This window comes from Pristiophorus japonicus, chromosome 4 (assembly GCF_044704955.1).
Source record: "Pristiophorus japonicus isolate sPriJap1 chromosome 4, sPriJap1.hap1, whole genome shotgun sequence".
NCBI lineage: Eukaryota > Metazoa > Chordata > Chondrichthyes > Pristiophoridae > Pristiophorus > Pristiophorus japonicus.
Genome location: NC_091980.1, coordinates 275841851 through 275869589, shown reverse-complemented (window position 1 = coordinate 275869589; position 27739 = coordinate 275841851). Strand labels below are relative to the sequence as shown.

The 27739-nt window shown below is 44.9% G+C and overlaps 1 protein-coding gene across 1 annotated transcript in view; it reads right to left on the bottom strand.

The window, feature by feature from the left end:
* Positions 1–24342, bottom strand: part of LOC139263437 (protein unc-79 homolog) — a 253255-nt gene extending 228913 nt beyond the window's left edge. Inside the window, exons 1-3 of the mRNA XM_070879516.1 lie at positions 24267–24342; positions 7351–7471; positions 1444–1748 (exon numbers count right to left, since the gene is read on the bottom strand). Coding sequence (XP_070735617.1) covers positions 1444–1748; positions 7351–7471; positions 24267–24288 — 448 coding nt within the window. The 5' untranslated portion in view covers positions 24289–24342. The remainder of the gene's footprint in view (positions 1–1443; positions 1749–7350; positions 7472–24266) is intronic.
* Between the last annotated feature and the right edge of the window lie 3397 nt (positions 24343–27739).

Genomic DNA, 27739 nt, shown 5'->3' with positions numbered 1-27739 from the left:
GTTGTCTATCTGATGAAATGTTAAACCGAGCCCCTTCTGCTCTCTCAAATGGATGTAAAAGATCCCATGGCACTATTTCAAAGAAGAGCGGGGGAGTTATCCCTGGTGTCCTGGCCAATATTTATCCCACAATCAACATAATAAAAAAACTGTTTATCTGGTCATTATCATATTGCTGTTTGTGGGAGCTTGCTTGTGCGCATATTGGCTGCCGCATTTCCTACATTACAACAGTGACTACACTCCAAAAGTACTTTATTGGCTGTAAAGCGCTTTGAGACATCCAGTGGTTGTGAAAGGCACTATATAAATCCAAATGTTTCTTTCTTTTGAAGCAAATGCCCTCCACTGTCAGTAGGGAAAGAATCTCACTACAAACTGGCTCTGATTTTAGCACACTAAAATAAACAGAAGCTGGTGAGGCAACATTCAGCAAAGCTCTCCTGTTTGACATCAACAGCATATATTTGTGATAAGGAATGGTTGGATGGGAGCTAGTACTAGCAATCTCCATGGGGAATTATTGATCTCAGTCATCATGAGGAGGTCAGATACCATGGGGAGGTCACACAATTCCCCAAAGGGAGGAATGAAGGCACAACAAAGGGAAATTCACCCAAGAATACTCTCAGCAATCTTGTAGGCAGCTTCAGAGCACCACTAGCATATCTGGTCACCATACACATACACACACTCTCTCTCTATCCCTCTTGCTGTGGATGGTGTGCAAAGGGAGACCCAAAAATGTAAAATGCAAGACAATACCTTTAAAAAGGAAGTCCCAAGTGGAAAAAACAATAATTTATAAATAATATGCTAATGAATAGAATCAATTCAAAATTTAAACTAAAATGGGAAGTGAATGTTTTTGCCTAGAATAGTTCCTTTTGAGTAAACAATGTGTTTTGCACCTAATATCCTATAAAAATAGTGCATTCTTTTCTTCAAATTAATAGAAATACAGGTATTGAAAGTTAAAACAGAATTATAAAATAATATATTGGCATTCCTTTGTAGTTACAGTTGCCGTGCACTACAAACATTGATACAGATCAATACTAATTACTATTACTGAATACTGCACAGAAACTTTAGTTTTTATTATTGTTCCAGATCCCTACAAAGGTTTATTGAATAGTTTGATGCCCACTCTTTCCAGGATCTAGTTGTATATAAATGCACGCATGCATGTAAGTGATAAGCAATGAATAACACATCCACAGGTTGGTTTACAGAATTCTTTTCCTTCATAAAGGATGGATTTATTTGCTTTAAAACTATTCATTTTGCAGCTGACTTTTAGTGGTATTAACATATACTATCTGTATCTAAACTATAGGGGAATATTTCAAATAAATCTCTGAAAGTCCAAATATCAGAACTGGAGACACAAACTGGTATTTTCCCAAGAGGAATTTCCACTAATAAGCGACCGCTGCTTACCGTGTTGGCCATGTTGTAGCAAAGGAACCAGGTCAAGCAGGGTCACCAGTGTCACATAGAGGCCTTGATAGTCCAATGAAGGGTATTCTGAAAGCTGTGCATCACGACTTTGCTGATTACGCTCAGAGGGAGCATCACGGAGGACGCTGTAAAGGAGGGAGCGAGTAACAGTAGGGTTGATGGAACTGACTTGTGGTCTTAGGGATGGGGTGAGTGGGAATGGCACAGGAAAAAGACACATAGTCATGGGCACTGTCAAATTGGAGCCATCCTGGTTGTCCTTCCTCCCTATGCGGGACAAAATGCTGTTTTGGAACAAAGAAAAAAAAGAGACAACAAAGACACAAAGAACAGCACATTACATTAAAATGACACTACAGACAACATAATAAAATACCAGATCAAAAGAGCACATAGGATCCAATCCCCAAAAAATAAAGAAAATCAATTATGTTATGAATATACTGCAGTAACATTCTGATATGCACATTTGGAATGGAATCAAAATTACTTAATTATTGCATCCTATGTGCTATCTGGCAAGAAGGAGCAAATAAATATAATGACATGTTCTAGGTGCCACCTCCATGTAAAGTTTCTTACATGGAAATCAAATAAAAGGCAATATAATTATCCTAAAGAATGCAGAAGGAGTTGTTTTTGAAACAGCAATTTATACAACAGCAAGTAGACTTGGCTGGTTTTTAAAAGTAGAGTTCAAGATAGTTTGGGTGTGATGAATCTAGCTGAAGTCTTCCAGTGTACATAACTAGATTGTTAACTGAATCCTAAATGTTCACACTGACACAAAAAGGTTTCATTAATTTACTCTGCTACATTTTTCAGGAAAGGTTTTTAAATACACTTGCTCTGGAAAATAATAATATTGATACGCTTATCATTTTTATCCTCAAACCAAACTGAAATTAAATCATCCATACTGCTACGCTGTTTTTATCTGCAGTAATTGATCACTTGCAGTTAAATTCACTATCGATTATTAATAATTTCACTACTACATCATAAAGTGCGTTGCGACTCCTGATAAACCAAGAGTAGCTTCTCTGACTAACCCTATACTTTTAGTTATTCTATCTGTTTCTCTTCTCCCTCATATCATAAAGCAGGCAAACAACCTGCTTCCAGGCTTCTGCTGCTCTGTCACCATTGCACAGGAGGTGCACGAGTGACCCATGGTGATCTATCCACCGATTTTCAGTCCTTTTCTGTTGGAAAGTCACTCAACTCCGCTCACTGTGTACCTAACTGGAGGAGTTAAAGCTGGGTACTGCCCATCTGTGGCATAGTGTTTGTACATCTACAACCGCTCAGTAACTCGTTTTAGGAATAATCAAATGCTGCTAAAAAGATGCTGTAGTTCTATACCTCCTTTTCACGACTATAAAATCAATGAGATGTCTCACTTTTTACATAAGAAAGCAAACTCAAATTCTTCAATGTGCAACACAATGGGATTGCACACTGATAATTCAATTCAGTGTGTTATAGAGTAGGAGAAATTGGGTTCGTGCCTATGGTTATTCATTGGGTTTGTGTCTATGATTATTCACATGTTGAGTTCCTGATCTCAGCAAGGAAACACAGCTGGGAAGGAGGTGTGAGTCATCGGGTGAGTCAGCACAGGGTGCTTTCCTCGTCTCTGGATCAAGAACAGCATTACAAAAAACCTAGGACCAGTTTACCTGCCCACTCAGCCCAGTCACTGGAAACTCGGGGAGGAAATAAAATTGATAATATAAAAAATGGTTTTAGGGCACTACACCTATTTTTTCCAATGACTTCAACACGCAAAAATGGTTTAATTTATGAACTTCACTGCAAAAGATTTTTGAAAACATAATTTAGTCACTATCCGTATCTTTTACCTTCACTAAATATGTGCTCAGTAGCTATAACAACAGTCTTTGTCCCAAAATAATTCATTCACAAGGGGGTGGCACCTATGAAACATGTTTAAGGAGAAGAATAAACATGTGTGTTTGATATGTAAATCTCTAAACAGCACATGTTTATCACACCAAAATAATGTCTGTATGTAAATTATGATACTGTGACAGTATCATTAAGGGTAATGAATTTTAACAGGTATGTGATTTAGTAAAAAAATAGAATTCAAAGATGTAACTAAACTACGTTTGTAGGAGTCATAAAAGAATATATACTAAAGGTCAATGACTGATAGCATATGTTTATGAATTAATGGTAATGGTAGTTTATGTATGCTATTGATTGTTCCATAAGATTTACTGAAATAAAAGGTTCTTTTTTATTTTCTGTTATACAAACACTATTTTGTTCTCTCTAAATGTGACAGCATTATTTAAGTACAGTGATAATAAGACAAAAGGTTGTGCATAATTGGCAAGTAAAATGCTTTGAAATTTTAAATACAGTGATGAACATCTGAAGTGCAGTACATTGCAGGCGCCTCTCAAAAGTCCACAGCAAATTCTTCGTAATGGGTGTAGTCAAATCATATACGCCAAACAGAAGAATTTTCATAGCAGATTTTGAGATTCAACCTCCTGGGTTTGATGCCTTCCAGTGCAACATATTGTCTCTCTTCAGTAATGATTCAGGAATTGCTTTCAAGGAGACAAATGCAGTACCTTTTAATTGGACCAACACACAAGTTAAAACATACAAGAATCAAGACCAAAAAAGGCGTGTAATGAAACTTTAAATATTTGTTTTTGCTATCATACATTGGTCAAGCTTTACATCAGTCTGACAACCCTTAATCTAAATTGTTGGCCCAATAAAAGGTATCACACCAGTTAGTTTGTCTGTCCTGTTTTATGTAGACAGATTATTTGATGAACAGTTTTACAACTTTACTGGGGTTTGAAGTCATCCATTAACATTACATGAACCATGGAAGCAGTTGCATGCCAGAAAATATTAATTTTAGAAAGTATCAGAAGTTTATCTGATTAAAAACACATATTTTGAAAGCTGCAAAGGAAATTCTGTATTTAAAATTGTTAATGCACAACTTTTTGCCCTCATATTTGCTTAATAATCAGCAATGTAATATTAGATAATAAACACATCATCTCTATACTTCCAAGCACTGTAGAGTCATTTAATGAATGTACTTGTTAAATTAAACCCCTGATATAACAGAACACTCTTTACAGCTACAAGACCCCACAATGTTTTAAAATATTCTATTTCAGCATTTCAGTCATTAAAGTAATGAACCTCAAATAGGATTTAATCTATGTATTTAATATTAATTTAAATACTAAACCTCAAATGACTTTACATGTTTAGCAAAAAACACAACTTTACATTTGGTAAATTGACAAAAAAGCTGATTTTTTACGTATGTATGCATTTACGGGTAACTCCTTCAACACACACCTGAACCCAAACAACTTTCTATCAAGTGTTGATGCAATACAACCTTGGCTTCACTAGGGATAGGCATAATTAGTTGAATTTAGGATTTTTAGATCTCAGTAGTAGGATACCAAATAAGTGTCAACATTATGTGCTTTTATTTCCAGAATGGATGTGCATAGTCCAATGGTTGCAAAGTTGTAATTATAGGCAGTCTTAAGTTCAAATAATTTTGCACAGTCTGTTTAGTACTCTGACTATAAGATCATTGGTTATGAATTCAAGCCCTCTGGGGAGTCATCCCACCTTATTGTGGCATTGCAGTTCAAGGACCATTAGTGTGTTATTAATATAATAGAACATTTTAATATAAAATTGTAAAACCTATGGGGTCATGCAATGTTAAATTTTCACACCAAAGAAGTATGGTGATCAAATATATATATGGAGTTGAGGCAGAAAATCAGCCAAGATCTTATTGATTGGTGGAGCAGGCTCAAAGGGCTGAGTGGCTTACTCCTGCTCCTATTTCTTATGTTTTATAAAATTTATACCATCTGTTCCATTGTCAAATTTACATGCCCCTATTTTTCAAGTTAACTGTTCTACAGAAGATGCCATGAGCTGTGCATAACAAAGAATGCAGCAGTTTATTGGAAGGAACATTTATCCGACAGTAAATTTGAAGATTTGTATTTAGAAATGTTATTAATTTATGTAATAAGTTTTATGTCTAATTTACATTCTTGCTGTAGAATTTAAAATGTTTGCCGTTTTTGATTTAGGTTGGGGATTTACTTTAAAGAACAATACAGGGTACTTAAAAAATACACATTTCTAATCTGGCATAAAAGCTGTCATTTACCTCCAGGACTTGTCTAACAACAGGCATCATCTTACTACTTATGACCACTACAGTGAGGCCAACTGCTATAAATGTATTTTCTTTTTTCCCCCAATTTCTTTTAAATAATTTATGCTCTTGGTTGCTCATCCAGTCTAAGGCTGACAGTACTATGAAAAACAACATCTTCCACTCTGCATCTAGTATCAACATCGAGCACTCCCATGCCAGATAAAGCACAAGAGAGATGCAATATAAAGCTTCTCCCACACTGAACCAACAAGGTGCCCAAAGTCCAGCTTCTGAGCAGCACCCTCTATTACATTCTTGTGATTTCTCCAACATTATCTAATTCATGTCAATTCCATGTATCCATTAGAGACTGGATGGAGACAGTCCAAACTCAACTCACTAAGCGCTTATAATAGCGATCAGCATCAGAAGACTCCTCCTACTTGCCGAGATTGGGCTTCAAGCCATAATACATGAGCAAAAACACAGTGTCAAGTCATGCATCCCCTAACAAAAAATATTTTTTCATTGTTATTTTGGTCCTCATTTTTGAGTTATGGTCAACAATTTTTACATTTTCCCACCCCTCCCCTCATGCTGCGTACCATTTACCATGAAAGGGTAAAGTCTGCTCCCAAACTTCCACCAATACTGTTGTGTAATTGCTAACTAAAGATGTATAACAGCAGTCTGGAGAAACTTCCCTGTCAATTGCCCCTCCTTGAAAGGAGTCTCCATCACATATCTTTCTAACATTTCAGTGAAGGTCAACAAAGGGACAATGGTAGTGCACCCAAATCCTATTCAAATGTTATTTGCCATCAGAACAGCTACTCTCAAACATGTTTGAATGTGACTTTCTTTCCAGGCTTTTTTTCATGTTACTTTGTTGCCATAATACATTTTAGAGAGCTCCTAATACAGATTCGAGAACTGTTTGCTGTCTCCAGGTTATGAAAAGCCTAGCTATCCCATAAATTTTAATAAAAATTACAGTATGATCATTTATATTTATTGTAGACAACTTACTTCCACTAATTTGTTTTTAGTATTTCTTAAACACAGTAAACCCACATTTTAAGATTTGATGGGTTTTACTTGCCTGCAAAAGCTATTAACTGTTTTGGAGAGAATGTTAATTTATTTTGCTTGTGACCAGATATTGATACCTCAATCCTTTTAACTAGCTGAGACGCATGGTAAACTGACACTAGTAAAGTGCACTAATGTGGTATTAGCATACCAACCTATTAATGCATTCATATGAAATCCCTTTGTAGACTATTTTAACAAAGGTATTGATGCTTGTGGCATGATTTCATCCCATTTCTATTTTCTCATGTATTTCAGCCAGCAGTAGCCAGAGAGTGCAACATCATTATCTGACGACAAAGATCTTTCCAAAGCAGTGAATGGCTATGGACAGGAAGCAGCATCCATATCAGTAACTGCTTTACTGGTTATATGAAATGATAAAACTCAGTTACTGGTAGGGGACGAGCTATTGTATTAAATACAACTATTGCTGCTCGAGATCTCCTTGTGAATAAAATTAGAAATTATTTTGCTTGATGATTTATATATAGAGAATGACAACACTAAATTTCAGTGCCCCATCCCATGTTATAAAATATCTAGGTAGTCAATTTTTTCAGTTACAAGTAGAAATAAAAATCAAGGCTTACCTTAATAATGTCTGTGAAAAGTACTTCAGTGTATTTGCTATATCAGTTCCGGATGGCACAGGATAAATGTTATGAAGAACACGATTGTGGTATTCTTGTAAATAACGAACCTTAGATGCAACTGAATAAGTGAGAATTTTGGAAAATGTCAGTTGTTTTAATAAATATTTCTGGTTACAAAATATTTCAAAAATGTGTAAGAACTGTTTCAGACAAATATGATGAACCGCATTCTTATTTTTTTCCCACTTTTTGGCCCCAAGTTTCCAGACGCGGCGAAAAAGACGCCCCTCAGAGCTGGGCGCCTGTTTTTCGCGCCGGAAAAAAAGTGCGGTATTCTCGAGCTCCTTGGAGCTCGATGTCTGCTTGGCGCGGCGCACAGGGGGCGGAGCCTACCACTCGCGCCGATTTTGTAAGTAGGAGGGGGCGGGTACAATTGAAATGAGGCTTCTTAGTGCCGGCAACCCTGCGTGTGCGCGTTGGAGCGTTCGCGCATGCGCAGTCTGAAGTAAACATTGGCACTCGGCCATTTTTAAAAGTACTGCAGAAAAAGTGAAGATTTGTTTCTTGGACCCCTGCAAAGGCTTGTATTTTAATTTTCTTGATATTTCTGTGTGTGAGGGAGTGCTTTTAGCAGCACTGCTGAATAAATCACCTGCTGAAATCAGTAAGTTCAGCTTTTCACTGCTAAACTTGCAGAACCGGTGCCTGCAAATTAAGGACTGTGTGTTTGGAGAAATAAAAGTGCTAATTCAACTTTGCAATGGATCAACGTCCACCAAGAACAAAGAATTTCTTCCTTGAGGAAGCAAACCATTGCATAAATATGTGTTGTTGACAATGCAGCACCCATTCTGCAAATTTAAATATAAAGATGTTGATGTGGCTGCCTCTCCTTGTCCAAATGGCCTCAGTCAGTCCCCCTCACAGCTCGAAGGCTGCTGCTGTTCTTTCTTCGGCTCCCGGCCAGCCACTGACGCCGTTGCAATCCCATGGCCGAATGGCCTCACGTCCGCTCCTGGTTTTTCGGCTGCCTTCGAGCCACTGACGCCGCCCCATAAGCGTGGCCGAACGGCATAAAGAATTTTAAATCTGCAGCTGCGTGTGTCCTGTGTTCATTCTTCAGCTCCCGGCCAGCCACTGACGCCGCTGCAATCCCATGGCCGAATGGCCTCAAGTCCGTCCGGGTGCTGCATCTTTGCGGGGAATGAAGGCCTGCCTCAAGCACCACAGCTCAGCTCGAAGGCTGCTTGCTGCCTGCCGCTGCCGTCGAGACGAGACACTGACGCCACACCCCTGCCTCAAGCACTGCAGCTCAGCTCGAAGGCTGCTTGCTGCCGCTGCCGTCGAGACACGGACGCCACACCGCTGCCTGAAAGGCCTGCCTGAAGCACTTTCACACAGGTAGGAACATGGTTTATTTAATCTTTTCTTTGCTTATAAATTTTTATTCAGGTTGGATTTATTTGTATAATATTTGTATAAGTATAACTAAGGACTGATTGTAGAATTTAATGACATCCCTTCCACCCCCCCTCCCCCCCCACCTCGTTCCCTACGCCTAATTTGTAACCTGCGCCTGATTTTTTAAAGTGTAGACAAGGTTCAAGCGTACAAAAATCTTCACTTACTCCATTCTAAGTTAGTTTGGAGTACGTTTTCACTGTGGAAACTTTGAAATCAGGCGTCAGTGGCCGGACACGCCCCCTTTTGAAAAAAAAATTCTGTTCCAAAGTGAAACTGTTCTACCTGACTAGAACTGCAGAAAACTAAATGTGGAGAATTCCGATTTCTAAGATACTCCGTTCTACACCAGTTGCTCCTAAAAATCAGGAGCAAATCATGTGGAAACTTGGGGCCTTTATCTCTTCCTTTCCTGACATATGCTGGATTATGGGTCCGGCTGATTATGGGTCCAGGAACATAGTCCTCCAATAACTTACCCAAGTAACTATGGTGACATGAGCGACTAGGTTCCCCCACAATGAGACAATGGATAGCAATCAGGAATGGGAACCCTGCCTGATTTCTCCCTTCTTTAGCCCAATGATGGTGAAGTTTTGCAGCACCCTACAGTTGAGATCTGCTAACTCAGCCAAGACCGGTTTGAACCAAGGAACATCCTTGTCTCCATGGCTCAGTACTACACCAAACAATGCATTTACACACAAGTGTGTATGTGTATGTGTGTGGGTGTATATATATGATGTTAATTGCCATTTTAAGGAAATCATAAGGGAAAATACATTCAAATATGTACATAAACTACTTGTGTTGTTTAAAACGTACAGCAAAAGAATGAACTATTCTGAACAGTAAAGTGTACTATAAATAGATAGCATGTTCTTTTCAACAACACATCACAGCACTAAAAGTCATATAACCATACCTCAGTTCCCATAGCTTCAGCTCTTACGTTTCTCCATGGAAATATAATCGCAAGATGAGTATGCAAACAATACAGCAGAATCAAAACATATGGCACAAATCACTCATGTCACACTGAATTTTTATATTGAAATATCGGATTATATATAGTAAATTTAGTATGTTGACTGTGTATTCAATTTAAAACTCCTATGTCAACTTGAACTTATGGGTTTTCCCATTATAAAAGTGTCCATATTTCCCTGAAATAATGGTTGTCACATAACATTCACTGTTTTGGTAAGTATCCTGCAAGGTAATTTTCCCACAAATCACTCAAAATATACGGGACACAGCAAAGGCTATGGGCTGCGACTATATTAACTGCAAAAATTAACCACACCCTTAGCTTAGCAGTTCTAGTACAGTACAACAATGACGTCTACCTGACAATGTGGAAAATTGCCTACTTATGCCCTGAGCACAAAAAACAAGAATCATCCAAACGGCAAATTACCATCCTAATCAGAAAAGTGCTGGAAGGAGTTGTCAACAGTGTTTTCAGGTGGCACTTACTCAGCAATAACCTGCTCACCGATGCTGTTTGGGTTCCACTAGAACCAGTCTGCTCCAGATCTCATTACAGCTTTGGTCCAAACATGGACACAAGAGCTGAATTCCAGAGGTGAGGCGAGAGCGATTGTCCTTGCCATCAAGGCAGCATTTGACTGAGTGTGGAACCAAGGAGCCCGAGTACAAATGAAGTCAATGGGTTCAGGGGGAAAACTCCCCACTGGCTGGAGTCATACCGAGCAAAAAGGAAGATGGTTGTGGTCAGTGGAGACCAATCATCTCAGCCCCAAGACATCGCTGCGGGAGTTACTCAAGGCGGTATCCTAGGCTCAACCATCTTCAGCTGCTTCATCAATGACCTTCCCTCTGTCATAAAGTCATAAGTGAGGATGTTAGCTAATGAATACAGTGTTCACCTCCATTCATAACTCCTCAGATAATGAAGCAGTCCATTCCTGCATGCAGCAAGACCTGGACAACATCCAGACTTGGGCTGTTATTGAAAAGTAGCATTCACACATGTTCCAGGCGATTGCCATTGTAGCCTTCAGCTATGTTCCCATGGACTTTAATGACAAATCTCTACTGAACAGCCTGTCTGTAAAGATGGGAGTGGCCCAGGTGAACTGATGGACATAAACTCCCAACCGATCAAGGGGAGGTTTGCTGTATCTTTGGAGAAACAATGTACCGAGAGGTCGACTCCCAACTGGTGAATAGCAGGAAATGGCTGGCCCATTGTCTATATGGAAATAAGTCAGTTAACTAGATCAGTTTGGAGATCAAAAGCCATCACCGACCATTAAGAACATTAAAACATCATCATCATCATAGGCAGTCCCTTGGAATCGAGGAAGACTTGCTTCCACTCTTAAAAGTGAGTCCTTAGGTGATTGAACAGTCCAATACAAGAACCACAGTTCCTGTCACAGGTGAGACAGATAGTCGTTGAGGGAAAGAGTGGGTGGGACTGGTTTGCAGCAAGCTCTTTCCGCTGCCTGCGCTTGGTTTCTGCATGCTCTCGGCGACAAGACTCGAGGTGCTCAGCGCCCTCCCGGATGCATGTCCTCCATTTAGGACGATCTTTGGCCAGGGACTCCCAGGTGTCAGTGGGGATGTTGCACTTTATCAGGGAGGCTTTGAGGGTGCCCTTGTAATGTTTCCTCTTCCCATCTTTGGCTCGCTTGCCGTGAAGGAGTTCCGAGTAGAGCGCTTGCTTTGGGAGTCTCGTACATAAGAACATAAGAAATAGGAACAGGAGTAGGCCATATGGCCCCTTGAGCCTGCTCCGCCATTCAATAAGACCTTGGCTGATCTGATCATGGACTCAGCTCCACTTCCCCGTCCATTCCCCATAACCCCTTATCGTTTAAGAAACTGTCTCTTTCATTTTTAAATTTATTCAATGTCCCAGCTTCCACAGCTCTCTGAGGCAACGAATTCCACAGAATTACAACCCTCAGAGAAGAAATTTTTCCTCATCTCTGTTTTAAATGGGCGGACCCTTATTCTAAAGGTCATGCCCTCTAGTTCTAGTCTCCCCCATCAGTGGAAACATCCTCTCTGCATCCACCTTGTCAAGCCCTCTCATAATCTTATACGTTTCGATAAGATCACCTCTCATTCTTTTGATTTCCAATGAGTAGAGGCCCAACCTACTCAACCTTTCCTCATAAGTCAACCCCCTCATCCCCGGAATCAACCTAGTGAACCTTCTCTGAACTGCCTCTAAAGCAAGTACCGTATATACTCGCGTATCCTGCGATCTCGCGTATCATGCGACCCCTAAACTTTCGTCCCCAAAACATGATTTTACCATATATCTCATGTATCATGCGAGTCACTTTTTTGAGATCGAATACAGACCTTAACATGAAACATCGAGTGGATTCTGCTGTGAAAGCTGTTCGCGAATCGAACACCGATACAGCAATCGTTCCAGCTGGCTTGACTAGCGTCGTTCAGCCACAGCCTCTACTGTGTTTGCGGGTAAAAGAAGCATGGGCTGAGATAGATGGAGCCTCTAATAATGCAGCAAACTTCAGAGGGAGTTGTGGGTGGCGGAGGTCGGGTCGCCGGGGGGGTGTGAAGAGGAGGTCGGGTTGGGTCACCGGGGGGAAGCGGAGGTCGGGTTGCCGGGTGGGGGGGGGAGTTGGGGGAGGAGCGGAGGTCGGGTCGCTGGGGTAGGGAGAGCGGGGGTCAGGTCGGATCCGGTCCAGTCTCTTTCCTCCGCCCCCCCCCCCCCACCTCCGCGACTCTCTCTCATCCCCCCCGATACAGTACAAGCGACAATAGAGGCTGCAATCCAGCCCAGGAGATACCTGCCGAGATTCAGCGTGGATACGGTCTGCTTAACAGCCTAACAGCCTAATCTTGGCCAGCACTTCACACCCGCAAATTTTGTATCTCGCGTATCATGCGACCCCCCAAATTTAGGTTACAATTTAGGTCTTCAAAAGTCGCATGATACGCGAGTATATACGGTATATCTTTTCGTAAATATGGAAATCAAAACTGCACGCAGTATTCAAGGTGTGGCCTCACCAATACCTTATATAGCTGTAGTAAGACTTCCCTGCTTTTATACTCCATCCCCTTTGCAATAAAGGCCTACCTGCATCCTATCCTTTTGTGTTTCATGCACAAGCATCCCCAGGTCCCGCTGTACTACAGCACTTTGCAATCTTTCTCCATTTAAATAATAACTTGCTCTTGGATTTTTTTTCTGCCAAAGTGCATGACCTCACACTTTCCAACATTATACTCCATCTGCCAAATTTTTGCCCACTCACTTAGCCTTTCTATGTCCTTTGCAGATTTTTTGTGTCTTCCTCACACATTGCTTTAGTGTTTGGCATGCGAACATTATGGCCTGCCCAGCAGAGCTGATCAAGTGTGGTCAGTGCTTCAATGCTGGGGATGTTGGCTTGGTCGAGGACTTTAAAGTTTGTGCATCAATCCTCCCAGCGGATTTGTTGGATCTTGCGGAGACATCATTGGTGGTATTTCTCCAGCGATTTGAGGTGTCTACTGTACACGGTCCATGTCTCTGAGCCATACAGGAGGGCGGGTATTACTACAGCCCTGTAGACCATGAGCTTGGTGGTGGATTTGAGGGCCTAGTCTTCAAACACTCTTTTCCTCAGGTGGCCAAAGGCTGCGCTGGCGTACTGGAGGCGGTGTTGAATTTCATCGTTAATTTCTGCTTTTGTAGATAAGAGGCTCCCAAGGTATGGGAAATGGTCGACGTTGTGCAGGGCCGCGCCGTGGATCTTATTGCCGGGGGGGGGGGGGTGCGAGGTTGCTGTGCAGCGAGGACAGGCTGGTGGAGGACCTTTGTCTTACGGATGTTTAGCGTAAGACCCATGCTTTCGTACGCCTCAGTAAATACATTGACTATGACTTGGAGTTCAGCCTCTGTATGTGTGCAGACGCAAGCGTCGTCCGCGTACTGTAGCTCGACAACAGATGTTGGGGTGGTCTTGGACCTGGCCTGGAGTCGATGAAGGTTGAACAGCTTTCCACCGGTTCTGTAGTTTAGTTCCACTCCAGCGAGGAGCTTGTTGACTGTGAGGTGGAGCATGGCAGCGAGGAAGATTGAGAAGAGGGTTGGGGCGATGACACAGCCCTGTTTGACCCCTGTCCGGACGGGGATCGGAGTTGTCACCAGTGCTTTCAGGTAGCACTTACTCAGCAATAACCTGCTCACTGATGCTCAGCTGGGTTCCACCAGAACCACTTGGCTCCAGACCTCATCACAGCCTTGGTCCAAACATGGACACAAGAGCTGAATTCTAGTGAGGAGAGAGTGATTGTCCTTGACATCAAGGCAGCATTTGACTGAGTGTGAAACCAAGGAGCCCTATACAAATGGAGTCAATGGGAGTTACTCAAGGCGGTATCCTAGGCACAACCATCTTCAGCTGCTTCATCAATAACCTTCCCTCCGTCATAAAGTCAGAAGTGAGGATGTTAGCGAATGAATGCAGTATTCAGCTCCATTCATAACTCCTCAGATACTGAAGCAGTCAATTCCTGCATGCAGCAAGGCCTGGACAACATGCAGCCTTGGGCTGTTATTGGAAAGTAACATTCACACATGTTCCAGGCAATTGCCATTGTAGCATTCAGCTCAGTTCCCATGGACTTTAATGACAAATATTGGATACGAGGACAAACCTCTGCTCAACAGCCTGTCTGTAAAGATGGGAGTGGCCCAGGTGAACTGATGGACAGAAAATCCCAAACGATCAAGGGGGGGGGGTTGCTGTATCTTTGGAGAAACAATGTCCCGAGAAGTCGACTCCCAACTGGTGAATAGCAGGAGATGGTTGGCCCATTGTCTGTATGGAAATAAGCCAGTTAACTAGATCAGTTTGGAGATCAAAAGCCATCACTGACCATTAAGGACATTAAAACATAACAAGAAGACATCAAACCTGAAGCACCTTTGGTTACCACGGAGGCCAGGCCCCGGAAGGCGAGAAGAGGCCACAAAGGACTCGAGTGGATGACTCATCCAGACCTGGGAGGAAACCTGGAAACCATGCCGTGAGTCCATTAAAACACAGACAGCAGTCTGTATTGGAGGAGTATATCAGAGAGCCGTTTTGGATAGCTCTCTCTCTCTTGCTACTTCACTTACCGGAAGGATGCAACATCACGAAGAGCTGAGCCTTGCTTTTTCACCCAAATAAGGACCGCAACTCAAACTGGGACTCGAATACTGCATCGGCGGTACAGAACCAGAAGCCACATCGTATGGGAAGAAGCTACAAGCAAGTCCGCGGGCAATCGGGGTGAGCATTGTCCATACCTACACATCCTTAAGACCACTTAGCTGTGTGAAGGGGCATTGTATGTTCTAGCCAAACCAAAGGGGTTTAGTCTGGGAAGGATCATTACTTGTGTACTGTATATTGTATGTTAGGCCGTGGTAACTTGACACGGCAGGGGCTTGTTGGACAAGCCAGGATTGTACTTTTGCACTGTATTGTACACTGTATATTGTTTTATTAGTGGTGCATTTGAACTTTATTAAACACTATACGGTTGAGCCCGAAAAACGTTGTCTGTGCCAGATCTGTCCATAGTAATCCCTATCGTCCAGAACTTGTAGTAGGTGGTGTGTTTCGGTACGCCCGAGCAAACTGCTTACAGAAATGGCGACCGGCGGCAGGACGATAGGTTGTGGATTAGATATGGACAGTTTGGAGGGCAAGAGATCCAGAATGGGGGATAGAATTTCCTCCTACGTGTTAACTAAAGTTATCGTGTCTCAGCACTGGGTGCTGGAGATGTTGCACTCTGAGAATCCCCAGGATTGGGCCGCAGAGTGGACAGGGAGCAAGGATCACAAGAAGTCCCAAGAGAAAGCGATTTGGCTCTTGTGTCTGCAGAAGCAAGTTCAACTGCTCAGGGAGCAGGTTGAAAAGCTGCAGAATGAGCTTCAGGAGTCGAAGGACAGGTCGGACGCATGGGGAATAGTAGCGAGCAAGCTTCTAGAGGAATTGCGCGAGGAAAGGCAGGAAAGACGCGCGCAGGAAGAAACCTCCCGTAACACAGGGGAATACCTGCAGTGCCAGGTTACAGAGGCCAAGCTCAATGAGCAGGCTCTGCGGGAGGAAAACGCGCGATTAATAGGGAGGGCTGACAGCTTGGAGGGTCAGCTAAAAGATATTAAAATTGCCTACCGGGTAGCCAGAACGCCACAACTGCAGGCCATGGTAGCGAGCGTGCCCAAGCTAAAGGAGGACGGGGACCCCTCTGTTCACTTCACAGAAGTAGAGCAGGTTGGGGGTATCAACGGGTGCAGTGAGAGCGAGGTTCACAGGCTGCTGCTGTTTACCCTTGACAGAAAACTGTATCAGACCTTGTCCGCAGCCACCAAGCTGGGGCAGGGTACGACAGCGGGGCTAAAGGAAGAGATCCTGAGGGTCATGGGGCATACCCAGGGTAGCCCGTTCTCCCAAGTAGAACGAACATTACAGCTGGTCGGTGAGGCACCGCGGGCATTTGCAGACAGGCTATGGCCTGTGTATGAAAAGGCCATGGGAAGGGCGCTAGACCGAGAGCAGCTACTAGGGGAGCCCAGGAATCACTGGCTCAGGACCCTGGTGGCAAACAGCTTGCCACAGATCAGGGCCAAGGCAGAAGAATGGTTTGACTCCAAAAACCTTGCAAATACGGAGGCTGGCGTGCTCCGAAAATTGAGGCTAGCCTTTAAGGCTAGTTCCGAGGAGGAGGTCAAACCAAAGGGGAGAGTACACGAGATGAAGGCCAGTGAGGGTAGTAGGAAGGAATGGCGTCAGGAAGGGGCTAGTACCAATAAGTCCAGAACTTGTTTCGGGTGTGGGAAGATGGGACACTGGAGGCGAGAGTGCCCAGGCCAAAAGGAGGAGCCAGGTCGACAGGGTCCTCCCAGGCGAAAACCCCAGGTCACAGAGGCAAAGGAGGCGACCGATGAACCATTTGTTCTGGTGGCCGCCCTTCGCACGATGCTGGGGAAGGACAAAGGAAGGCTAGACGCTGCCGTGAGCAGCATAACACAGACCTCACCCGCATGTCCCCCTTCACCCTGACTAGAACGCCCCCAGCCTGAGTACCTGTGTCCACTTATGTACGATGAGTGGGGCAGGCCCTGTGTGAGGATGCGGGTGGAGACGGTGCAGGGGACATATTTGGTTGATACCGGGACTCCCAGCACGGTGGTCCACTCAAAGAACCCGAACAATTCGCCCTGGTCTAGCAGGGTCCCATTCAGCCTTGTGAGGTTCACTGAGAACGAGCAGGCCGGGGCAATTTCCAGACCCCCGGTCACAGATCTAGGATCCCTCCATGGGGAAGTGCATCCTAATAAAATGGGAACAGCCAGGTTCAGGAGTTCTCGGGGCCGACTTCATGTTAACCCACTGAGTGACAGTGGTTTTAAGGAATCACTGCCTATGGGGCGCAGTGAGTTCAGATTATGAAGGGGAAGTAAAATAATCCCAAGAGACTGGGAAGGAAAGGGTAGTATGTGTAAGATGAACATAAACATAGGAACAGGAGTAGGCCATACGGCCTCTCGAACCTGCTCCGCCATTCAATAAGATCATGGCTGATCTGATCATGGACTCAGCTCCACTTCCCCACCTGCTCCCCATAACCCCTTATCCCCTTATCGTTTTAAGAAACTGTCTATTTCTGTCTTAAATTTATTCAATGTCCCAGCTTCCACAGCTCTGAGGCAGCAAATTCCACAGATTTACAACCCTCAGAGAAGAAATTTCTCCTCAGCTCTGTTTTAAATGGGAGGCCCCTTATTCTAAGATCATGCCCCCTAGTTCTAGTCTCCCCTATCAGTGGAAACATCCTCCCTGCATCCACCTTGTCAAGCCCCCTCATAATCTTATATGTTTTGATAAAATCACCTCTCATTCTTCTGAATTCCAATGAGTAGAGGCCCAACTTACTCAACCTTTCCTCATAAGTCAACCCCCTCATCCCCGGAATCAACCTTGTGAACCTTCTCTGAATTACCTCCAAAGCAAGTATATCCAAGTACAAGGTCAAGGCCCACTTGAAGAGAGCCCAGAGGGGAAGGCAACCAAAGGGCAGACGAGATGGCCAAACGGGCCAGGGAAGGGGGATTCTGGGATCCGAGCAAAGCAGGTGCAGGATCAGCAATCCGAGACAAGAGAGAAGCACAGGGGGTAGCTTTGGCCCTGGACTTAAAGCAAGTCTAAGCAGAGGATCCTGCCCTCAAGGCCATCCTGGGAAAAAGGGAGAAAGGTGAACCGGTAGACGGTCCATTCGGGGTAGCGGGCATTACCGTTAAAGAGGGGATGCTGTTTAAAGGGGATCGGTGGATAGTTCCAGCGCAGCACCAAGAGAAATTCCTCCAGTTGGCCCATGGGGGTCCAGGAGCTGGACATCCAGGGCCGGAAACTACCTGGCGAAGGGTAGAGGAGGCAGGGTGGTGGCCGGGGGTCAGTGAGGAAGTCCAAGAATTCTGAGCAAATTGTTCGTGTGCACAGCGAACAGCCTGACCCCCAGCGCAGAAAAGCCTCCACAGGACACACCAGGAGGGCAGAGGGGCCGTGGCGATCCCTGTAGGTCGATTTCATCGGACCGCTACCCACCACTAAAGCAGGTAACAAGTACTGCTTAGTCCTGGTGGACATATTCTCCAAGTGGGTGGAAGCCTTCCCATGCCAAGCAGCCATGGCACTAGTGACCACTAGAATCTTGGTGAGGGAAGTCTTCTCCCGATGGGGGCTGCCACAGGTCGTGGAGTCCGACCAAGAGAGTCATTTCACGGGGCAGGTGATGCAGGCCACCTTAAAACTTTGGGGGATTCAAGGGAAATGGCATGTGGCTCACAACCCCCAGTCATCAGGGATTATGGAGCACATGAACCGGACACTAAAGAGGCTAAGGAAGGAGATAGGGCCATTCCCAAAGAAATGGGATGAGGTCCTGCCGTTAGTCTTAATGGGTGTCCGAGCCAGCCCTTCCAGAAGCACAGGGTACTTCCCCACATGAGCTCGTGACCGGGAGGACTATGGGCACCCCAATCCACATGTTGGTGCCAGTCCAAGTTGCTTAACCCTGAGGGGGGGGGGGGAAACCAAGGCAAAGAGGCACCAGGGCACAATCATGAGCCTGGTGGACATGGGTCTTCCTCCCATAATGTGGGATGATGCTGACCCAGAGGATGGAGTGGTAAGGAAGAGCGGTTGGACACCACGGCCTAGGCCGCCCTGGACTCGCCCATCGCGAGCCGCAAGAGGCCCCGGTCGGAGAGGTTTTAAATGGGGGCACTCAGTAGTGCCGAAAGTAATGTTAATGTAAATAACGAAAGCCAGACCTGTGGAGGAAAAACCTCTCACAAGAACGGTATTGTTGTGTGTTGCTGTCTTAATATAGGAATCCGAAGAAGAAAATGGAAACAACCCTAAAACTGAGCATGCTCATGATTCTGGTCGGAACGGGGCATACGGAACGAGGAGACACCGAGTTGCCCTTCCTCTATGGCTTTACAGGAGAGAGCGGGCCCAACATGACACAGGGGGGTAGGATAGAACAGGGGACACTGATGGGATGGCGGCTTACTTCCACGAGGGAAGTTGGCCGGGTTGGCTGGGGTCCAGCCACAACGGGTTCAGGTATGGGGAGGCTTCCATACCATGTCCCAAACTACAGATCACAGCCACACGGGTTAGGGTGACCGAGGGAAAACGCGTATGTTTAAGATGTGAGGGACACATTCCCTTGGGACGGTGGTGGTGGCTAAGGAAATTGAACCAGGTCAAGGGTAACAGATCCGCGGACTGGGAGAGACATGGGGACGATGCGTTCCGACAGATTACAGGAACGGGGAGGTGGGGTGGTGATGTGGAAGTGTGCTGGGACAAGTGGTGGAAGGAGGAGCAGAGAATGTGTGTGTGTATGTGGGGGTCGGAGAATATCTGCCCGGCGGGTGTGTCGATTGCCTTTTTGCGGCAATGGCAGGATATGGGATTGGTGCATAGACTCCTGCGTGATCCCAGACCCTCCCAACACAGTCAATTCCATGAAACTCGTAGCACACGAGAGAGGAAGCTCCTGCCAACAGCCCCACCAGTAGAGGCCACAGAGATTAGGTGTCCCGTCACCTCACTGGGACCGAGAGATGGGTTAATGTTATTCCTGACTGGAAAGATCTTGTATCAGGATGTTCACTATGAAGTCGCATCGGTTATTTTAAATTTAACCTGGGTGCAGCTGCCCCAGTGGTGTCCGGTGGAAACTGAGGAACTGTCTGAGGCCTTGTTAAAAGAAATGCTCCGCCAGTTTTATGAGCTGAGCTACGGGGATGTGAGTTGGGAAAAGTTATATCATGTGGATGCAAACAGTCGCGTTGGTTCAGGGAGTCAGAGACGAGGGGTGTTTAGTGATGTGGCTACAGGATTTAGTACGGGTACGTCCCTCGTCAACAGTATGGATGATGTACAATTGCAGATGCAGGTAAACATTTTAAGGGACCAGCTGCGAAAGATACTGGGGGAGGGTAACAAGCTGGAGGGGTCGGAGTTATGGGAAGAGGTCATAGTCGAGCTGGAGACACATGCTCAAACAATAAATAATCTGATCAGAGAGGATAGGAATGCCTCAGCACAGGCAGCCAAGAATGATGTGTGTGTATTGTACGGTGCGTGGCTATTGAACGAAGGACACAGTAACTTGGAGGATGTGCAGCAAGGTCGCATTCCTTCCTGGGTTAGCAACCGGCACCTCACCGCGCTGAGCCCGTACCAACTCCGACTGGCCTCAGAGGCATACCCAGTCCCAGTCGATTGTGGCCGGTCCAATCACACTGTAATGGAGATTGTACTCCGGATGCCAGTAATGGGTGGGTCACTGCAGCCAGCATTGGTGTCCTGAGGAACGGGGTGCATGTGCGGCATCATGGGGCTCCACGGTTCCTAATAAAGTGGGAGCGCATGACCGGCATTGACCTCAAGGGGTGCCAGAGCAGGGGCACACACGTGATATTATGTCCCCCACACCTGAATGCGTTCGATCGGCCCGAGTGGGTTTGAATCAGAGAGTGCAGAGCCCATCAATTACACCATGGAGGTGATGGCCCAGAGCCACGTTCCACCCCAGGTAGCATACGTGGGCAACAGGACGTACTGCGTCATGACAAGCGTGGACCAGTACTGGGTACACAATGACACTTGGTGCCCGGTCACTGATACGACTTTCTGCTTCAAACCCCACACAGAGGTACAGGTGGCGCAAAAGCACATCATTCCCATTTCAGAGCCCACCACGGTACACCTCACGGTGAACGACAGGGTGCAGGACTTGCACCAGTACATAACACGCTTCAGGTACGAAATTCTTCCTCTGCCCGAACATCTCACAAAGCTAATAAAAACAGTCGAACTATCGCAAAAACACTTTTATACACTCCAACATCTGAACCGGGACACAGGGGAGGAAATTACAGGGATGCTCTCCCTGCCCTGGTGGGACATCGGTTTGAATGCCGAGGTCTCTCCGTGGATTCATATATTTTCTCATGCTCTCGTGAATGTTCAAAGTCTAATGGTATTTTATTTGTTGCGACTGGCCTGTAGAAAACGAAGTAAAGCACTCCGAAGTCGTTGGGAGGCCCTGTTAAAGTCAACCAGGAGTTTTCACTGTAAATATGTTTTAAGTGAGTGTTTGTATAAAGAACAGAACATGGGGGTTAAAATGTAATATACGGTTTGGTTGGGAGCCACAATGCATCTCCACAGCAGAAGACGAAGAAGGTGCTTGATATTCCAGTGGGGATATTGAAATAGCAAAGGAGGGACTGTAGCATTCAGCTCAGTTCCCATAGACTTTAATAACAAAGATTGGATACGAGGACAAATCTCTGCTTTAACAGCCTGTCTGTAAAGATGGGAGTGGCCCAGTTGAACTGATGGACAGAAAATCCCAAACGATCAAGGGGGGGGGGGGGGGGTTGCTGTATCTTTGGAGAAACAATGTCCCGAGAAGTTGACTCCCAACTGGTGAATAGCAGGAGATGGCTGGCCCATTGTCTGTATGGAAATAAGCCAGTTAACTAGATCAATTTGGAGATCAAAAGCCATCACCGACCATTAAGGGCATTAAAACATATCAAGAAGACATCAAACCTGAAGCACCTTTTGTTACCACGGAGGCCAGGCCCCGAAAGGCGGGAAGAGGCCACAAAGGACTCGAGTGGATGACTCATCCAGACCTGGGAGGAAGCCTGGAAACCTGGAAACCATGCCGTGAGTCCATTAAAACACAGACAGCAGTTTGTATTGGAGGAGTATATCAGAGAGCCGTTTTAGATAGCTTTCTCTCTCTCTTGCTACTTTGCTCACCAAGAAATGAGCACTCCACCACGGGCCGGAACATCACGAAGAGCTGAACCTTGCTTTTTCACCCCAATATGGACCGCAACACTGCATCGGCGATACAGAACCAGGAGCCACGTCATACGGAAAAAAGCTGCAAGCAAGTCCATGGGCAATCGGAGTGAGCATTGTCCATCCTTAAGACCACTTAGCTGTGTGAAGGGGCATTGTATGTCCTAGCCAAACCATAGGGGTTTAGTCTGGGAAGGTTCTTTACTTGTGACTTGTAATTTCTATGTTAGGCCGTGGTAACTTGACACGGCAGGGGCTTGTTGGATAAGCCAGGGTTGTACTTTTGTACTGTATTACACACTGTGTACTGTTTTACTAGTGGTGCGGTTGAACTTTATTAAACACTATACTGTTGAGCCTGAAAAACGTTGCCCATACCAGATCTGTCCATAGTAATTCCTATCATCCAGAACTTGTAGTGGGTGTGTTTCGGTACGCCCAAGCAAACCACTTACACCATCCCCAGCAAGAGAGAACCACCTCCCCTTCACAACGGCATTACCAATGGCGATTGCTCCATCACCACTTCCTGGGTTTGGGGGCAGGGCATGGTTGCCATTAACTCGAAACCCAACTACCATATATGCCATAGCTGCACGTGGTGGTCAGAAGCAGGGTATTCTGCATCGATTGGCTCACCTCCTGACACCCCTCAACCTATCATCTACAAAGCACAAGTCAGGAGTATGATGGAATGTTCTTCACTTGCCCTAGATGGGTGCAGATCCAACAGCACTCAAGAAGCACGACACTATCCAGGACAAATCAGTCCACTTGATCAGCACCTCATCCACTAGCTTAAACATCCACGTGCTCAAATACCGGTGTACCATAGCTGCAATGTGTCCTATCTACAAGCGCCTCCCAAACCTGCAATCTCCACCAGAAGGGTGGTGGGTGCATGGGAACACCATCATCCCCAAGTTCCCCTCCAAGTCACATATCATTATCCACATCTCAAGAATCATTTTTTTAAACATTTATGAAGTGTGGAGATAAAAATCATATTTCAAAAGAAATTCTAATCGCAAAGACAATGAAATGTTACAGAGCAGTTTCAGGTTTCTTTGGTTGTAAAATCACTCATTTAGATGAATTTATTTCACTTGAAAATGCACAACTGCCATGCACAAAACATGTCATGGTCAGTAGTGTGACAAGATAACTCTCTTTCAGTGTCATTGATTATAAAACACTTGTGACTTTGGCACTTACAAGTTGTGCAGTCTGCTTCACTTGAGATTTCGATCACAATATACACTTCCTATCTTATCTTTTCTATTCATTTTTATAAAAACAAACTGATTACCTTCAAGTGCATAATTTATGAAAGCCATATACACAGCATCTTAATTATAGCATGGTTTTTAAAAGTCACCTATACTGAACACTATTGTAGATGCACGCTACAGTGATGATCCATAATATAATTTCAAAAATAACAAGTTAGACCTACAGCAGCTGCAAAACAAGAGCCCTACAGTGAGGACTGCCTGCATGAATGCTTAAATAACTGTCTGCATGTATGTATATATATTTTCTTACTTTTAATAATCTGCCTCCATTCTCTCTCTTTCCTTTAACTCTTTCAGTGATCACTAATGTGTAGGAAAACTGGCATGTTTATGGGTCAAGCTTGAAAAATAAAATACATTTATATTCAACTAAAAGCGTTTACAATCATCCACCTTAATACTGCTTCCCTCATTACATCCCATTGTTGGCAATGGGCTGGCTGACCTTGGCAACTAAAGCGGTTCCAGAACAGGTGAGGGTGGTAACGGTAAGACTTGCAGTGCTAATTATTTTTTCTAACTTCACGATACGCGTGCAGAACAGGACTAAATCTACATAATTTTTGAAATAGTCGCTATTAAATGCATAGTGTATATATTTTTTTAAAACAAAAAAAGGCTTTACGTTATATTTGAGCCACATCTAGCCAGGCCCCTTAGCGTCTGGAGGCGGCAGCTTAAGCTGCACAATTGCACCATCTCCTACTAACGCCCCTTACTTTCTGCGGGTGCTCTACGACCGCTGTGCAAGTTCCATACTTACACTGCTCCGCTTTCGTGGACATTTTTTCTCAATGGCGTTTGTCACAAACATCAAATACGCCACAGAGCATCTTCCAGCAGCTCGGATCCTGGAGCTAACTGCAGCGCATGCGCGCGATCTGGGGCTCGGCTGCCTCTGCGTTTGGTCCAGGACACTGAATGGCAGAAGCAGCAGCGTCTCCTTAAACTTCTCCCATATCATGCTCAGATACATTGGAGAAATCCATGCAAACGATGCGGAGGATTGCGATGCTATGGGATATTACTATGTACAGGGAAGGCTGTAGCACGAGCTGGATTATTGTGAATGGGATTTAGTTATGGGGAGGTCGAGGTTTTCAATCACCATTCTCACTGATGGTGGGATTTCGTTGGCAATTGTATTGGATGTGTTTTTGATATTTAAATGAAATGACACCACACACACGCAAAATATTTATGTTCAACTTTCATTTAAATCGTTCGTTAAATCTGTTTGGAAAGTGTTATGTGATGTGTTTCAGCTCATCCGCAGCTGAAACCCTCATCCATGCCTTTTGCTACCTCTAGACTTCACCATTCCAACCCACTCCTGGCCGGCCTCCCACATTCTACCCTACGTAAACTTGAGGTCATCCAAAACTTGGCTGCCCCTGTACTAACTCGCACCAAGTCCCGTTCACCCATCATCATCATCATAGGCAGTCCCTCAAAATCGAGGAAGACTTGCTTCCACTCCAAAAATAAGTTCTTAGGTGACTGAACAGTCCAATACCGGAATTACAGTCTCTGTCACAGGTGGGACAGATAGTCGTTGAGGGTAAGGGAGGGTGGGACAGATTTGCCGCATGCTCTTTCCACTGCCTGCCCTTGATTTCTGCATGCTCTTGGCGATGAGACTCGAAGTGCTCAGCGCCCTCCCGGATGCACTTCCTCCACTTGGGGCGGTCTTGGGCCAGGGACTCCCAGGTGTTGGTGGGGCTGTTGCATTTTATCAAGGAGAATTTGAGGGTGTCCTTGAAATGTTTCCTCTGCGCACCTTGAAATGTTTCCTCTGCCTGCCGTGTAGTAGTTCCGAGTAGAGCACTTGCTTTGGGAGTCTTGTGTCAGGCATGCGAACAATGTGGCCAGCCCAGCGGAGTTGATCGAATGTGGTCAGTGCTTTGATGCTGGGGATGTTGGCCTGGTCAAGGATGCTAACATTGGTGCGTCTGTCCTCCCAGGGGATTTGCAGAATCTTGCAGAGTCATCGTTGCTGGTATTTCTCCAGCGATTTGTGGTGTCTGCTGTATATGGTCCATGTCTCTGAGCCATATAGGAGGGCAGGTATCACTACAGCCCTGTGGGTTTGAGGTCCTGATCTTCAAACACTCTTTCCCTCAGGCGGCCGAAGGCTGCGCTGGCGCACTGGAGACAGTGTTGAATCTCATCGTCAATGTCTGCCCTTGACGATAATAGGCTCCCGAGGTATGGAAAGTGGTCCACGTTGTCCAAGACCACGCCGTGGATTTTGATGACTGGGGGTAGAGTTGTGTCACCCATCACCCCTGTGCTCGCTGACCTACATTGGCTCCCAGTTAAGCAACGCCTTGACTTCAAAATTCTCATCCTTGTTTTCAAATCTCTCCATGCCCATACATCTCCTTTAACCCCACAATCCCCTGAGGTATGTGTGCTCCTCGAATTCTGCCCTCTTGAGAGCATCCCTGATTATAATCGCTCAACCACTGGTGGCTGTGCCTTCTGTTGCCTAGGCCCCAAGCTCTGGAATTCCCTGCCTAAACCTCTCTACCTCTCTTTCCTTCTTTAAGATGCTCCTTAAAACCTATCTCTTTGACCAAACTTTTGGTCGCCTGCCCTAATTTCTCCTTATGTAGCTCAGTGTCAATTTTTTTTGTCTTATAATACTCCTGTGAAGTGCCTTGGGACGTTTTACGACATTATTGTTTTTTAGAAAGCAAAGAAAGAACATAAGAATTAGGAGCAGGAATAGGCCATACGACCCTTCAAGCTTGCTCTGCCATTCAATAAGATCATGGCTGATCTTCGACCTCAACTCCACTTTTCCGCCCGATCTCCATATCCTTTGATTCCCCTAGAGTCCAAAAATCTATCTCAGACTTGAATATACGCAATCACTCAGCATCCACAACCCTTTTGGGTAGAGAATTGAAAAGATTCACAACCGTCTGAGTGAAGAAATTCCTCCTCAACTGAGTTTCAAATTGCCGACCCCTTATCCTGACACGATGCCCCCTAGTTCAATAACGATGTCCACCAGTTCTCGAACATGTATTTATATAACGTCCTTCACATCTTCAGAGTATCTCAAATGATTTACCATGGTAATTTACGCAATTCCCACAAACGATTATTAGAGGAATGACTAGTTAATCTGTTTTTTGGTGGTGTTGATTGAGGGATACAAGTTGGCCAGGCATCTGAGAACTCCCACACTCTTTGAATAGTTCCAAGGGATCTTTTGCATCCAGTTTGGCAGTCAGAAAGGACCTCTGTTTAACCTCTCATCCAAAAAGCAGCACCTGAAACAAAGCATTAGTCCCTCAGTACTGCTCTGAAGGATCATAGAATGATACATAGAAACATAGAAAATAGGTGCAGGAGTAGGCCATTCGGCCCTTCGAGCCTGCACTTCCATTCAATATGATCATGGCTGATCATGCAACTTCAGTACCCCATTCCTGCTTTCTCTCCATACCCCTTGATCCCTTTAGCCGTAAGGGCCACATCTAACTCCCTTTTGAATATATCTAACGAACTGGCCTCAATAACTTTCTGTCGTAGAGAATGCCACAGGTTCACAATTCTCTGAGTGAAGAAGTTTCTCCTCATCTCAACACAGAAAGAGGCTGTTCGGTAACTTGTGCCTGTGACAGCTCTTTGGTAGAACTATCCAATTAATCCCACTCTCCTGCTTTTCTCCCATAGCCCTGTAAATGTTTTCCCTTCAAGAAATGTATCCAATTCTCCTTTGAATGATACTATTAAATCTGCTTCCATTGTCCTTTCAGGCTGTGTATTCGAAATCATAACAACTCAGTCTGGCATGTTTTTTAAGGTGGGTGATGGGGTACTGATCAAGCTGGCTGCCATGTCATGGTGTCAAGCTTCTTTAGTGTTGTTGGAGCTGCACTCATCCAGGCAAGTGGAAAGTATTCCATCACACTCCTAACTTATCCCTTGTAGATGGTGGAAAGACTTAGGGGAGGCAGGAGGTGAGACACTCGCCATAGAATACCCAACCTTTCCTGCTCTTGTAGCTACCCATCATCATCATAGGCGGTCCCTCGTATCGAGGAAGACTTGCTTCCACACCAAAAAAGGATGAGTTCACAGGTGTTTCAATGAAGGACCTAATATTCCAGGTCCTGAATTACATGTTGAAGGATGGAAGATGCCTGTGCATGGATTTTTTTTAACGTATGGTGGCCGTTGCACACCAGCCACCACACGGACTTGACAGAGCTTGGTCTT